The sequence below is a fragment of the Pipra filicauda genome, unplaced genomic scaffold (genome assembly GCF_003945595.2).
Source record: "Pipra filicauda isolate LSUMZ 115617 unplaced genomic scaffold, ASM394559v2 scaffold202_size1376763_pilon, whole genome shotgun sequence".
NCBI classification, from domain to species: domain Eukaryota; kingdom Metazoa; phylum Chordata; class Aves; order Passeriformes; family Pipridae; genus Pipra; species Pipra filicauda.
In genome coordinates, this window is record NW_024104313.1 from 856,295 (window position 1) to 872,414 (window position 16,120).

At 36.8% G+C, this 16,120-nt stretch overlaps 1 protein-coding gene across 5 annotated transcripts in view; it reads right to left on the reverse strand.

Moving 5' to 3' along the window:
* MAP3K4 (mitogen-activated protein kinase kinase kinase 4) overlaps positions 1–16,120 on the reverse strand; it is a 68,012-nt gene that overhangs the window by 38,071 nt on the left and 13,821 nt on the right. For all 5 annotated transcript variants that reach the window (XM_027729499.2, XM_027729497.2, XM_039380804.1 and 2 more), the window contains exons 3-5: positions 11,333–12,711; positions 7,310–7,552; positions 1,699–1,845 (exon numbers count right to left, since the gene is read on the reverse strand). In XM_027729499.2, the coding sequence (XP_027585300.1) occupies positions 1,699–1,845; positions 7,310–7,552; positions 11,333–12,711 (1,769 nt within the window). The remainder of the gene's footprint in view (positions 1–1,698; positions 1,846–7,309; positions 7,553–11,332; positions 12,712–16,120) is intronic.

Genomic DNA, 16,120 nt, shown 5'->3' on the forward strand with positions numbered 1-16,120 from the left:
CACCTTTATTTAAATACTACTGTTTTAAAAATCCAGGTAAGTACAATTGTTCTTCAAACATCTGCCCTTCAGGATCATATGGGATGCCAAAAAATTAACTGTAATTTGTTTCAGTTCAGTAATTCATAACATACAGTAATATTTCTCCTTAGAAATGGTTAAGACACTTTCTATTGGTTTCAAGTATTTTCAGACAACACTGTAATAATGCCAAGATCATAGAATCATAGAATGGTTTGGGTTGGAAAGAGGCATTAAAGATCATCCAGTTCCAACCCTCCTGCCATGGGCAGGGACACCTTTCAGTAGACCAGGTTGCTCAAAGACCCATCCAGCCTGGTCTTGAACACTTCCAAGGATGGGGAGTCTCCACCTTCTCCGGGCAACCTGTTCCTGTGCATCACCATCCTCACGGTGAAGAATTTCTTCCTAATATCAAATCTAAACCTATCCTCTTTCAGTTTAAAGCCATTACCCATCATCTCATCACTGCCTTCCCTGACAATCACTAGACTCTCCATCTTTCTTGTAGGCCCCTTTTAAGTACTGGAAGATGCTCTAAGGTCTCCACAGAGCCTTCTCTTCTCCAGGCTGAGCAACCCAAACTCAGCCTGTCCTCATAGTGAAGGTGATCCAGCCCTGTGATAATCTTTACAGCCTTCCTCTGGACCTGCTTGAGCAGGTCCATGTCTCTCATACTGGGGACAAACAAAACAGGTAAGGAATTTCAAAATTAACAAGATGAACCATTTTACTTTCACCTAGCCAGGCAATTTCTGCTATAAATGTATAGAAATTTCAGATGCAGATAAAGGCAGGCATGGGGCATAAGAAAATTTAGGTAAAACAGTACATTTTCACCACTGAAAAGCACATAATGGAAAAAATACATGAATGCTCAGCAATAGATGGTGCCAACAGCTCTGCTGACAAAACACTAGTGGTGAGGCACTGAGGTGTATCTTGGGTTGTCTTTTTTGCCCCTCAGAATAATAAGGACAAAGTGCAGAAGAATAAATTACTGTTGCCTTGAATGTGACTGCTTGTTAAACTAAATTTACTAAAATATATTTCATTTAGTGTCTTGCAGAGGCCCAGTGTTTTTCTTGAAAATAGTTCTTTTAAATGTACATTTAACTAATTGTAGTAATGAATACACATTAAAAATAAGGTATCAATAATGCCTGAATGCAATATCAAGACAGTAAGAGATTATGTTAGTCAAAAAATCGTATTTAATTTTATTCGATGTAAAAAATTTATTAAAAGTTTGGCTTGAACGTATTGAATTTACAGATCTATATATGAACCATTTTACTGTAAATACAGGCTATTTACAAGTATACTTTACCACAGTTCAGTAAACAAAAATGGGTATTGCTAAAATAATTGCTAAGACAGCCTTGGCTTCTGTTACCTTTACAAGTCCATTAAAACAATAAATAACATTATATCAAAGTAGAACAACAACAACAAAAAAAAAAGCCAAACAAAATAAAAAAAAACAAAACCACAAACAAAAAACTCCCAAAAAACCAAAACCAAACAAAAAAAAGCACCAAGCCCCAAAAAACTCCCAATAATTACACCTAACTTAACAGATTTCTATTAGCAGTATTCAGATTAATAGACTTACTTGAATTTATTAGCAGTATTCAGATTAATACATTTAATTGGACTCTCCTTTTTGAAGCTTACCATTAACATTTTATGTAGGTCCTCTTCAAAAGCATCAATGTTGCAATCAATCTTTTTTAAGTCATCTAACACCTCCCGTAACATAAACTGGTAATATTGCTTCATTAACAGACCACCCTTCAAAACCTCCTTACACTCTCTCACTAGCTGCAAGAGAAAACCAAAAAAACTGCCATCAGTCAAGACATTTCTCTTAAATTCTCCCTGGGAACTGAAAGCTTAATTTGTCAGTTCACTTTGTCCAAATAAGTTAGTTTGTCACTACGTGATTTCTACAGCTTTTTGAAATGAATATGGTTGCTCTACATATCTGCAGAAAAGATGTGACTAGTTTTCCAGAATTATTTAATTGCAATTCCATTATGTACTACATAACTGTAAATGAAGATGGAGGCAGATGTCTCAGACTTTACTCCCTGCACAGGGCCACAGCAAGCAACTTAATGGATAATTAGTTTATAAAGGGGCAAAAGGGCTCATAGTCATCATATCACCAGTTTAAATGCAAGCAAGTCAGGAATAATATGCAATGTGTTTTACATATGCTTAGAGACCTGTGGGACATGTTTTACTACAGTAAATTCACTATTAATCGACTGGGCAGATGCCCATAACTCCAAAATCCATACCAGATTTGAAAACAGATCATGGGGTTTTTTGTTGCTTCCCTGGGTAAAACTAACACGAGCAAATGTAGAAGTGGTTGCCTTTGGCCAAACAGCCTTCACCCCTCCCTGAAGGCTTAGTCTTTATTTCAAGAGACATGCACAAACACAAAGAGCAAGGAGGCTTTCAAACCTACACTAACAAATGCCTTTCTTTCAGAAGTCCTTCCAGTGCTCAGTGTGTATGGTTCTGAAATCGTTATTAGTCTTCAGGTCTGACAATCCCTGATCTTTTCTGAGCAACAACTTCATTAAATCAAGAGACAGGACGAGAGGTTTGGAGTGTCAGAGGGAATGGAATTGTTGGTTGGATAATATGCTTTTAAAAATCTTCTACAATGGCTATCCTGGCAAAGTAATATATCAATATAGTGGAGTCAATGTATGAGAAATGATAATGGCACAACAGCAAAAAACATAAGAATGCTCTTAGTACAACAAGAGTCTTTGGAATGTTTTACAGTCCAGAAGACATGTTTTGCTCCCCAGTGTGCAGCGGAAACAAAGCTAATAGTCTGATCTCTGTGTTTGAAACTTAGCAAGTTCAGTGGAAAAGGAAAAAACTTTTTATAAGGTAGAAATCCAAAGCAACACACTTATATCACTAACATGTCATATATTTAAAAATTAGCATGCTTTGTCACTCTCCAGTCAATAACATCCAGTTTACTCTGTGTTAACCTATGGGGATTTTTTTTTGCCATTTGATCCAAGTCTATTCCAAAATAAACTCACAAAACTTCATTAAAAATATAGGGGTTTATTTAAATAATACTCTTTTATAGGGACATGCTATTAAATAACAGAATATAGGATTTACAAAAAAATTGTAGTTCTAATTTTAAGTGTCAACTTTTGACACTCATAAGGAAATGGGCAAACAAAAACACAGTGTATAATGAGCACATGAAAAAATGCACAGCTTAAATTGAAAATATTATCACTATTATTGGTTTGTTTGATGGGTTGCTTTTTGTTTAGGGAGTTCATAGAATAAATCATTTTCTCAAAGCAGGTGGGGCAAGACAAACAATACCTAATTTAATGGCCAAACAGAAATAACCCACGTGCACATACGCCCATCCAATTCTCAGCACAAATGCTGAATTTGAGAACCATCTTGAACTCTTCAGGTACCACACTACCACCAAATAATGGCAAATTGCCATTAAAAGAGAACAGCTCTCTGATATTACAGCATCACCAGGATTACCAAAGCTAGTGCTGAAAGTGAAATATGGACAAGAAGGCTAAAAATGAAGCTAGAGAGAAAGGAGAGGAGAAAAAGCACATTGTAAGAAGCATATAATCTGTGTTGGTTTTCTTTTTGTGTGTATACTTTCAATTGAATATCAGATTTATTTTTCTTAAATATAACTGACTTGCTAGTAGTACAAAAATTTAACTTCACCTTGGAAAAGTTGAGTAACAGGAGTAGTATGCTTGATACAATCAAACTGTACTCCTACACATTTCAAATAGTACCAAAGAGCAGGAAACACTTAAAGGTCTCAGTGCCTCAAGTAGGGCCCACTAGGTCAGTCACTACAAAACCAAGACTGTGCTATGTTCCTTCTGTACAACAAACAATTCAAGGGATTGGGTTTATTCAACCTTGAGAAAAGAATATGCAAAGACAATCTCATCACGTTTTTCCAATGCCTAGAGGGTAGTTTCAGAGAAAATGAGGGCACTCCTTTCACAAGGATGCATGGTGACCCCGCAAAAGGTAACAGGTACAAGCTGCTTCAAGGAAATCCTGTCTAAATATAAGGACGAAAAAACCTCCATTTTACTGGGAGAAAAATTAAACACTGGAACAGACTGGCTGGAGAAGTAGTGGAATCCCTCTCTCACTGCAAGTATTCAGGATCCGACCTAACAAGGACCTGAAATCACAGAATGGGTCAGGTTGGAAGAGACCACACTGGGTCATCCGGTTCAAACTCCCTGCTCAAGCAGGGTCATCCTAGAGCACATTGTGCAAGGCTGTGTCCAGATGGTTCTTGCATATCTCCAGTGAGGGAGAATCCACAGTCTTTCTGGGTCATTTATTCCAGCGCTTGGTCACCCGCACAGTAAAGATCTTCCTCATATTCAGGGGGAACTTCCTGTGCAGCAGTTTCTGCCCTGTACCTCTTGTCTTACTGCTTAGCACCACCAAGAAGAGCCTGGTTCTGTCCTCTTGACACCCTCCCTTCAGATACTTACAGACATAGAATCATAGAATATGCTAAGTTGGAAGGGATCCATTGGGATCATTGAGTCCAACTCCTGACCCTGTGCAAGACACCCCAAGAATCACACCATGTGCCTGAGAGAGTTGTCCAAATGCTTCTTGAACTCTGTCCGACTTGGTGTTGTGACCACTTCCCTGGGGAGCCTGTTCCAGTGACCAACCACTCTCTGGGTGAAAAACTTTTTCCTGTCACCTAACCTAAACCTCCCCTGACTCAGTTCCATGCCATTTCCTTGAATCCTGCCACTGGTCACAAGAGTGAAGAGATTGGCACTTGCCTCTCCGCTTCCCCTTGTGAGGTGTTGAAGACTGCAATGAGGTCTCCCCTCAGTCTCCTCCAGGATGAACAGACCAAGTGACCTCAGCCACTCCTCATACGGTTTCCTCTCAAGGCCCTTCACCATCTTTGTTGCCCTCCTTTGGACATTTTCTAATAGCTGAATATCTTGCTTATACTGTGGCACCCAAAACTGCATACGATATTCAAGGTGAGGTTGCCCCAGTGCAGAGCAGAGCAGGACAATCCCCTCCCTAGACCGGCTGGCGACGCTTTGTCTGATGCCCCCCAGGACACGGTTGGCCCTCCTGGTTGCCAGGGCACTGCTGACTCAGATTCAACTTGCCACCAATCAGGACACCCACGTCCCTTTCTGCAGCACTGCTTTTCAGCATCTCATTCCCTAGTCTATACACACAACCAGGGTTGCCCTGCCTCAGCTGCAGAATCTGGAACTCGCCCTTGTACACTTCATACAGTTGGCGATTGCCCAGTCCTCTAATTTTTCCAGGTCTCTGTGACATCTCTCCGGATGCAGGAGAAAAAAAAGGGTGCCTTGAGGACCGCGAAGCTGAATGCCTCGCTTGCATCAAAAATCAAAATGAAAACAATTAACAATTTGTCTGCTATTAAAGTCTCCTTAAGCTTGCTCGAGATTTTAGAAATTATAGTTCTTCAGGAAACAAACAGATTTATTTGTGAAACATCCTCCACAGCTCCTTTGCCTGTTCAGATATATTGCATGGGACACCAAGTATTTGCTGAGTTGAATTCATTTTTCAAATGTCAATAGCAAGGCAGTATACACCACCAAAACAGTCTGTAACAAACGCATTGTTTTCCAGGAAGAAAGTGTAATTTTTACTTAACTGGAAGTCCACAAGGAGCACACAAAATGTTAAGGGCAAAAAAGTATCTCCAGTCTCTGGAGGATATATTTTGCTTAAAAACAGAGCATGCTATGCAATATTTTACTGTTACTATCACTGTTAAGGTTGAAATTGTAGGTTTCAATCAACGGGGGAAGAAAGGGGAAGAGTGGGGTGGAGGGAGAGAGGACAAATTCATTTGGGACCATAAAGTAATAGAGCAATTGATTCTGGAGCAGCAAATAACTGGAATGTGAAATCATAATCAGTCCAAGAGCTTATTTAAATGTTTACCCTTAAAGATGATCTGATAAAACCCTGATCTGGTTATGCTTGCCAGGGAGCTGGGTGATCAGACAAATCTAGTATATCCTAGACTACACTTTGAAAAATAGTATTGGTCTAAACAGCCTTCATTGTACCAGAAAGCCACCAGAAAATAAATCTTCATACAGTATTTTCAAACAGTGACATGACTGACAATCTTGGGTCACTACCCGCAGCAAATATCAGATATTTATATAATACAATATGCTGGAAAAGATCTTTTTTTGTTGTTGTTTTTCTTCTTAATTAACTTTCATTATGTGACTACTGCATGTTAGCAGATGTCTTACATTTGCAAGAGAAAAACAATCAAAACAAAGACACATATAGAATCATAGAATCAGCCAGGTTGGAAATGACCTCTGAGATCATCAAGTCCAACCCTTGATCCACTACCACCGTGGTTACTAGACCATGGCACTAAGTGCCACACCCAGTCTCATCTTAAAAACCTCCAGGGATAGAGAATCCACCACTTCCCTGGGCAGCCCACTCCAATGTCTGATTACCCTCTCTGTAAAGAATTTCTTCCTAATATCTAACCTAAACCTCCCCTGACAGGGCTTAAGACCATGCCCTCTTGTCTTACTGATAGCTGCCTGGGAGAAGAGACCAACCCCCACCTGGCTACAACCTCCTTTCAGGGAGTTGTAGAGAGTGATGAGGTCTCCCCCGAGCCTCCTCTTCTCCAGGCTGAACAACCCCAGCTCCCTCAGTCTCTCCTCATGGGACTTGCACTCAAGTCCCTTCACCAGCCTTGTTGCTCTTCTCTGGACCTGCTCCAGCACCTCAATATCCTTCCTGAACTGAGGGGCCCAGAACCGGACACAGTACTCCAGGTGTGGCATCACCAGTGCTGAGTCCAGGGGAAGAATCACTTCCCCAGTCCTGCTTACATTGCCAGAGAAACGCAAATGGAGGAAGATGTGCTGAAGAAGGATATATAGTTTATAATGCAAATGGAACAAATACCATTTACCTTCGCTGGTTAATAATTTTTTTAATCACCAGTTTTGATTTGGAAGCCTAAATCAGAGAGGTATATATGACCAGTTGTTTACTATGTAAAAAGCAGATCTCCATATGAAATACAAGACTACTTACAAAAGTTACTACATAATTATGCATTGTGTTTTCTTACACTAATCTTCTTTAAACTGACAACTGTATCATAATGAAATGACAAAGTAATTTCCAACACAAAATACATATTAAAAAAACAATTGAAGCAAACCTGTTTAATACTCAAAAGAGATGGTTCCCCAGCAGGTCTTTGTTCCAATCTTAGCTTGAGACATTCATGGATAACATTGAGCAGGACTCGGCAAAGGACCAAGAATGCAGGTTCAAAGGAAGGTAAATCCATGGATTTCAACTCTTCCCATGATACTGCGCTGCATTTTTGCTCGCAACAAGGTGGGAAATTTAGTAACTGCACATAATCTGAACACAACATGGGATCTGGAAACTCTGAAAACTGTAAAAAGAAAGAGGTATCGTGAAAAGCATCCTTAAAATTCTTTTGGATTTTGCATTTGTTTAAAGTAGTATCATAAAAGTCTATTTTTAAAAGGTAATATTCTACTAACTGGCAAGTCAACCACAGAAGTTCCATGTTTATATTGTTGGGGGTTTCTTAAAGTTGGGGTTTGTGGTAGTTTTTTGTGGGTTTTGGTTTTTTTGTTTGTTTGTTTGTGTTTTTTTAAGGATCACCAGTCTGAGGAAAAACAATTCTGACCCTTAGAGTGAAGAAAATCTCTTACTTAATGTTTGTTATGCCTGTATCTAGAGAAACAAGTGTGCACTTGGCTATATCAGGTGAGTAACCTTGTTCTCTTTCAAATACATAACGCATATATTACATAAAACTCCACATTAAAATTGAATGCTATATTCAAGAAAATGCCACTAGCCAAAATACTTAAAAAAATAACTTGTGAACTTTGATAGATTTTAAATTGAAGCTGTTTGAAAAAGAAAGATAAAATATAAAGAGATTAAGTTGTTTTGTTTTGGTTTTTTTAATAACTTCTCATTTAAATGAAAATTACATTCAAAGAAAATGATTTTTTAGTTAGAGAAAATAGTTGAGATTATCTGAAATAAACATCCTAGACATCGGAAGTATCTGGTGATAACATTCTAAGCAAGGCTGTACATGGAGGCACTCTGGGGTTTAATTCAGAAAGAAAAGCTGGACTAAGGTACATGTGCATCTTCTAAAGATGATAACACACCGGTCATCATCTAAGGATAAGATTTATTTCAGATTAAGTTTGTTTTATTCTTATTCTCATTTCATACTGCTAACTACGACACTTAAATATCCTTCACTAATATAGCAGACATAACTAGCATTTTTTAGGTTTTTCTTCAGTGCCAAGTAACATCACTACAAAAGAGAGAAAAACATTACCAGAAATTAGATCAATCATAAAGTACTCCCTAGAAAGTTAAAAAAAATTAACCAACTTTGAAGCTTATTATCTAGTAGAAAATTAATACACATGTAAGAATGTATTTTCTTAGATGGAATATTAATGTCTTCTTTTTACTAACTCTCTTAAAAATAAACTAGCTCTAGATATATAGCACTAGAATAGCACCAGGGAAAGATTTTTATACAAGAAGTTTTCATTAACAACAATCATGAAAATACTACACTTTCACAGTATGACAAAAACTTAAGAAATACAGTCCTCACTGTGATGCAAATATAATGTTTTAAAATTTAGTTCTTATAAGAAATATTAAAGAGCTGGTCTATGAGCAAGAATAACAATGAAATTGAATACATTTGTTATATCATTTTCTAACATCAAGGATAACAGCAGATGACATTAGGGCTTAGTATTAGACACCTAAACTTCTATTGTTCAATTTGACTCATATCAATCTTCTGCAGGGCTAATCTGAAATGTTTCAAGTATTTACTAGATAGTTCTTAAAAAAAAACCAAGAAAAAGTCTAAGCCATTTATTGAGATCATACATAGAATCCATACTCAAAAGTGCAGCAAGTAGAATAAACAAGAAACAGGGTACACAAGCTTAAATACTGTTCTATAAAACAATATCTCTGATTTTGTAAACTAAAGTAAGAACTATTAACCATCTTCGTTAAGAATCAAATTGTACAACTTCTACACAAAATGGACTGTATAGTGCCTAGAGCCTTGTGAAAGTATCAGAGTCTATGACGAATCAAACTTAACACTAAAAATAGCCATCTGTATAAAAATTTACACATATTTAAGATGAAATGAGCATTAAAATATACACAGTGGAAGACTCCAGAAAGCACATTTTAGACATGATTTAGACAGTGTTTAAGCAACAACAGACATGAAAGTATGTCTAGAGACTGTAAAGTGTAAGTACACATGTAAACACAGTATCAAAATATCAAAGTCACAGAAGGAACAAAGATTAACAGAATACTCACAACTCTGTCTGCACACAAATATCAAACTAAACTGCACTAAAAGAAACCCCCAAAGTATTGTCAACTGCAAAGACCAAGCAATTCAAAACCATTTCTTCCATTTTAGTACAACATCATCTTTTGCTGCAGTGGGTACCATACTTCTGACAAAGTGTATTTTTTTTTGACAACCTTCTTTAAATTTTGGAGCAGGAAAGAAGTCTACAGTTTTCTAACATTCACTTTAAGTCATGAAGTCATTTCTTAAAAAAGAACAATATTCCAAAAAAATGTAATTACTGAAAATGAACATTCAAAGCAGTCACAAGGGTAGAGAAGGAGGGAGAAAAGATTCACCTTACATCTTACGAAAGTCATCCAACACTAAAGTACCAAACAGTTTAATTCTGCAAAGCTGCAGGAAAGACTCTAGCTACTTAATATTTCATTAACTTTTTTTAAGAGCCCTTATGTAGTCAAAATTTGAGGTATTTAGCAGTTCCATAAATATACTCCAAGTGGTTTTCAATTCTCTCAAACTATGTCTTATTTACCTTGATTTTTTTAAAGGTATTTCTGCCTACATATGAAGCTGAACTTTCTAAGTATACGTGGTTTGGGGTGCTTTTGGTTACTGTAACATATCTGCAAGTTTTTCTCATGCGCTTGACTCTAAGAAAATCTTTATGTATTTCTAATGCAAATTTTCTAGAACACAAACTGAAACCAATTAGAGAGTAAATAAAAATTCAACTTATAGCTTCATTTCTACAGTAATACCTACACTATGAACAGTACGAATAAAAACTTTCAAAATCAAATTATTTTATAAATTTATTAATCCTAAAAAAATAACCTCTGAGGGAGATAGACAATTCTTATTCCTTTTGCAAATGTGACAGTCAACATTAAGATATCAACAACATATCAAAGACCACATATGGTATCTGTATTAGAATGGGTATGTTGGCCAAGAGATGCCTTCATCTAGAATTTATGGTTAGGTCCCACATACAGTGCCACTTTAATCAAGGAGGGCAAGTAATCCTTACCACCAACTCTTTCTAGTATAAAAATGTCTACAAGTTAGATAACAGTTTATATTTAGAAACAATACTCAGCCTTGAAAGAAGTAGTGACCACATCTTACAATATGAAACTTCACCTACTGTCCTTCATTTACTGCTTAATTCCCAATTTGATTTTATTAACTCACAACAATTCTTAATTAAGAATATAAAATGACTCAAAGAAAAACAATAATTAAACTAAGAGCCAGCTGAAGAATGCAACATGCTAACATGATTTGTTTTCACAGATTTCAAGGTTGAGAGTCCATTCATTTATCCTATCTGTCCCCAGGCATAATGTGCCATCACAATACTTTGTTTATTTAGATGAGAAAAAACCCAGAACTGTAGTGACATTTTTATAAAAGATATCTTGCAGAAAGATATCAAGTCTTGAAGAAAAATGACCACCTCCATAGCTGATTTTTCCTAACAACCCAACTATTGTGCTTAATTTTTCACTGTAGTTTTTCAGATTTGTTGCCTTAGACATTAGAAAACATAATGAATAAAGACGTTATCATAAAAATGTCATTTCAGTTACAGAGAATAACACAGAACCAGCTTTGGGCTTCACGCAAACTGTAGTTCAGGTCAAACAACAGACTCATTTCTGGTGGAAGAACTGGGCCTCATAATATACACTGTCTTTCAAAGACCAACAGAACAACCAAAACTTTCATAAGATCCCAATTCCTACATGTGCAGCTAGAAACAGAGCAAGGAGGTACTCCTGTTATCCGTTTACACTAGTAGCAACCTACCTCCAGCTGGTGATCACTCCTTACCAACGCCATACGAGCCCTTTGCAATGAACCATGCATTAGCTTGTGCAGTCTTAAAATCAGTTTCCTCAACCCCATTTGCTTCAGTGCTTTATCAACAAACGGCCTGTAAATAGAGGTCAAACAGTGTTGGCTGCAGCTTCCCTCAGCACTGCCTTCTGGAATAACCCAAGAGGTGGAGTCATCCTCAGATTCAAGCCTATCAAGCCTCCTTGAATGGTCCTGAAAGTCAAAATTTGGCTTATTAGTAAAACTGTTCTCAATGGCTTGTCTAAGTTCTTCAACATTCTCCTCAGAGATTTGTTCTTCCCCATCACTCTCCTCTGTGCAAGTTCCTGAGGATTCCTTTACTTCTGTTTCCCTATAAACATCTTCATCCCCTGGATCATTGTCCTTAGATGGTCGAGGAGAAGGAATTTCAAACACTGGCCAGCCAATGTCAGAAAGATTTTTGATGCCCAATACAGTTCCCATAATCCTTAGCTTCTGATTTAAGTCTTTTGTAATATTTAACCATAGACAGAGTGCCTGCACCCTGTCTTGGAAGTCCTTTGCAGCATACTTTTCATAGTCCTTTTGAAGAGCCTGAAGAGATGGATAAAGTGCTTCTATATACTCCAGCAGCTCCATTATTCGCTTTACTTGCTCAAATGAGACCCGCTGGCGATGGAGGTGTTCATGGTAACTCGAGTAACCCAAAGCACTAGTTCCATGTGTTGATTTGCAAACTCCTTCTCCTGAAGTACCATTGAGACTGGCTCCATTTTTTACACAGGAGAAGCTTCCATAGTCCACTTTGAAGGTGAGGATTTCATTGATGATATCAGGGATAGCTTGACGGGCTGCATAGAGATAGAGGTCTTGGTCATTAATGCTCCGGCCAGCATGCCATGCTTGCAGCTCCAGCCAGATCAGTTCATTAGATCGGTTCAGCCAGACAGAAGAAGTGTTTTCCTGCCCTCTTTGCTCCCTGTCCTTTTTCTTTGAGACTGAGGTAAGTTTTAACAAAAGCCGCAGGGTTTCAAAGAATTTTAAACGATCTGCTGGGCAATCACTCCTAGAAGTCTGGCGTGTAGTTCTGGGTATTGGCATGGGCACAGAGACTGGAAGCTTAGCATTGCTACAGCCAAGGCTGAGGTAAGGCTTATTGAGATCAACATCTGGAATTGTCTTTTTTGGCAGAGACCCACTAACTGAGTCTAACATAAATGAGCACTGCACATTTTTCTTATGATCTCGTTCTGTTGTCCTTAGAGCATCTCTGATCTTTTTCCCTTGCTTATAGCTGTGCTCTTCCACATTCTCGATCGTTTTCCCACTGTCTTTATGCAAAGACTGAGTTGGCACACTCATCTTTTCTGTAAGAAAAGAAAAAGGATGTGACTGCAGCAACAAAAAAAAGCATTGTTCAAGTCAGCACCCGATCTCATTTCTTAGGTTGAGCATAACATTGTTTAATACCAATAAAACAAAACAGGCATGGATAGAAGTAAAATACATTCTTAAAAGTTACCATTACTATAATCTAAATCAATAGTAGCACCACAGGATTTTTTTTTTCTCTTGCTTTACCTCTTTTGTAGAAAGGACATCAGAGAATTTTCATTATCCTGACTATGCCATCTACTGAGAACAGAGTATGATCAAAAGGAAAAGAACGGTTTCCAAGTTCATTTTCTACACATTTGTCACACAACCTCCCAAACAAAAACTCAAAATGCAACAAAGCATTATTAAGGATCAAAGTCAAAGACAATTAAAGAGACTCCATTGCACATGCAATTTCATAAAAACTGGAGTATACATAAATTTCAGCCTGAATGCACCAATCCTGCCTCTTGGGGAGATTCATCTCAGTTCTGGGAAGCCTTCTGTAGACTTTAAGGTAGATTAGAAATTAATCAACTTCTAACAGCACTTTGATATTGAGGATCTTGGTGACCTTGCAAAATAAATTAAAATCTTTTTAAAGATTTTTAAAGATCACTTTCTGAACTTACATTCTACATAGAGGGTCGTCTAGATCCCTTCAGTTTCTATTTTTAACATGTTATTCTCATTCACCCTTAATCTTCAGATCTCCCCACTCCACCAAAACACATTGAAAGAAAGGTAAGTTAAAAAGTATTCATTATTACACATCCAAAGTGCAATAATACTTAAATGTTCATCATTCTTAACAAAGTAGAGGCACAATAATCTACAAATTGTTTCAGAAGCCTCTTTTTATAAAATAAACAGACACCGATGGTTCAAATGCACCTGACAGCTCTGCAATAAATATCAGTGCTATAACTGTATGAGTTCCTGCTACTAATTTTATTCCGGTATTGTAATACAGACTTAAATTAATTTGTAAAAAGAGTTCAGCTGTACTAATAAATTTTGAGTTAGAATTACCTTTAATGCTACAGGGGGCAGGAGGTTTCACAACCAAGTCATTGTTGGTTGGTGAGGGAGGGCACGTGGTAGAACAAGATCTTAAAGGTCATTAAAAGAAAATATGATAAAATGAACGTGAGGAACCTGATGGGGGTAAGAAAGTAGGGTCAGCAGTGGTTCTCCTTCAAGTATGAAGCTGCAGAAGTTTTAGACTAGAAAGTAGACATAGGCAATGCTTTGTACATAGCACCTGAGAACCTAACAGTTCAGTAAGTAAGCAAGTATTTATGGCCTCAGGAGATACAAAGATGTCTTATGAGTACCTCTGAAATACATTTAGTTTAGAAAACGTGATTCCCAGAGGTTGTGGGCTACAGGAGAAACAATTCAGAAACTAAACAGATTATTGCAAAAATTTAGGTTTTGACACTATATGCCAGTTACAAGAAATTTGGTGTGACAAATTAAATATCAGAGGTGCAAGTAAGTAAGGCCCTAATGCCCAAAATTCATTCAGTTGTCTAAATAAAGGAGAGATACCTTACATCTGTTATTTGTTAACATCTGAAAAGTAATTCAAATTTATTTTTAAAGTGTACATCAAACTAATCCCTGAATGAATTTTCTTACAAGAAGTATAACCTATTCTATTTCAATAAGAGCATATGCACACACATTCAAGGCCAACCAACCAGTCCGCAAGTTTTAGGTTTTGAGGTGGCTTTTTTTTTTTCCTCCATGATACAGAATAACTTCTCTGAGATTGTTCACATAGGCAAAGGGAAAAAAATGAACTTTATGAACCTTACAGAAGAAGATATTTTATACAGCACTACCCAATTCATCATAAAAAAACCCAAACATATTTTAAGACACACAGCAACCAAGAACAGGATATTCTCATGCCAGAAGTAAGAACCATTCTCTCACAAATAGAGAGACCTTGCTCCAAAAAATCAAAATCTATTAGCAGGGTTAAACAACTCCCTATTTCTCATAAAGCTATCAATCTTCAATATGTGTTCAGCAGCAAAGGCTACCAATTAAATATAATACATTATAGTTCTTTAGTACCACAATGTCTCTGTTTAGAAATTAACTTTCTTTTAAAGCACAGAAAGAAACAAGAAGAAATAATCACCAAAAGCAAGAAAAGTTTATGTAATCACTAAATACAGAACTAAATAGAGTTAATGTTACAATTGAAGAGTTTTCCTGGGTTTTAAATGTGCCTTTTAGCAAAGTTAAAGAAGATTAATAATTCCAATGCCTACAGTTAACTGGCAAGAACAACAATATTTCTCTTCAATTTAGTATAAGGAAGAGGTCTTTTGGTACATGTTCTCTTCAGTGACGTCATTTGGAGGTTGTATGAAGTGAAAGGAAACCAGAAGCTTTGGAAAATGTTTGTATTGGCCCTTCTTTTATTATGAACTTGCATTCCACAGCTCTATGCAACTAAAGAACTGACTGTATTCCCTTATTCACACTAAACAATTTACCTTTTTCTTCCCTACATTTTACCTCAGAAATGTAATCCTTGCCATGCACTCTGTGATAATGTTTCCTGTTTCATGTGAAGCAACTTTATAAATTGCTTCCAAAACATCAACTGAAAACAGTCAAGCTGCCATAACTCTGGCAAATAATCTTGTCTGAAGTATTTAAAAAAAAAAAAAAAAAAAAAAACAAAATAAATTAAACAAACAAATAACAACACCCCCCCACACAAAACTAGGCATGTTCTGTATGAAAATACTGAACATAAAATCTTAAATGGCTTTTTTACACCTATCCAAGCTCAACAAAACCAGTAAAGTTGCACATTTTTCTTTTTTTTCTTAGAAGGACAGTTTGAAAAGATGTACCTACTGAATGGTTTTTAAATTGCCTTTTCAACAAACAATTCCCATATTCTGTATCTGCTTATAATAAAAAAATGTTTAAAAAGTCATACTTTAAGATGCAAAAGTTTTATTATTAGATATCATTACTTAGTGGAATTAGGAAAAAAAACCACCTATCAAGTATCTTTTGGTTTTTCCTCTTGTTATCACTTTATGACTGAAGAGTGAGCAGAAGCAAGCAGGAGTAACTACACTTTAATTGCTTCGGTGACACTAAAGAGTAATCACCAAAAACTGCATTTTTCAATAAACAGCCTGTGAAGTGCTTCAGAACATGAAATTTGGGCAGAGAAGCAACTACACCATTACTAGAGATCACAGAACCGCAGAAAAAAAAAGTGACTGAAAAATACCTCTGAAGGTCATTTTTTTCCAACTTCTTGGTCAAAGCTTGGTTTATTTCAAAACTAGTTTAGCCTGCTCATGATCCTATCCAGTTCTGGTTTAGAAATCTCCTGAGATGAATATTTAACAACCC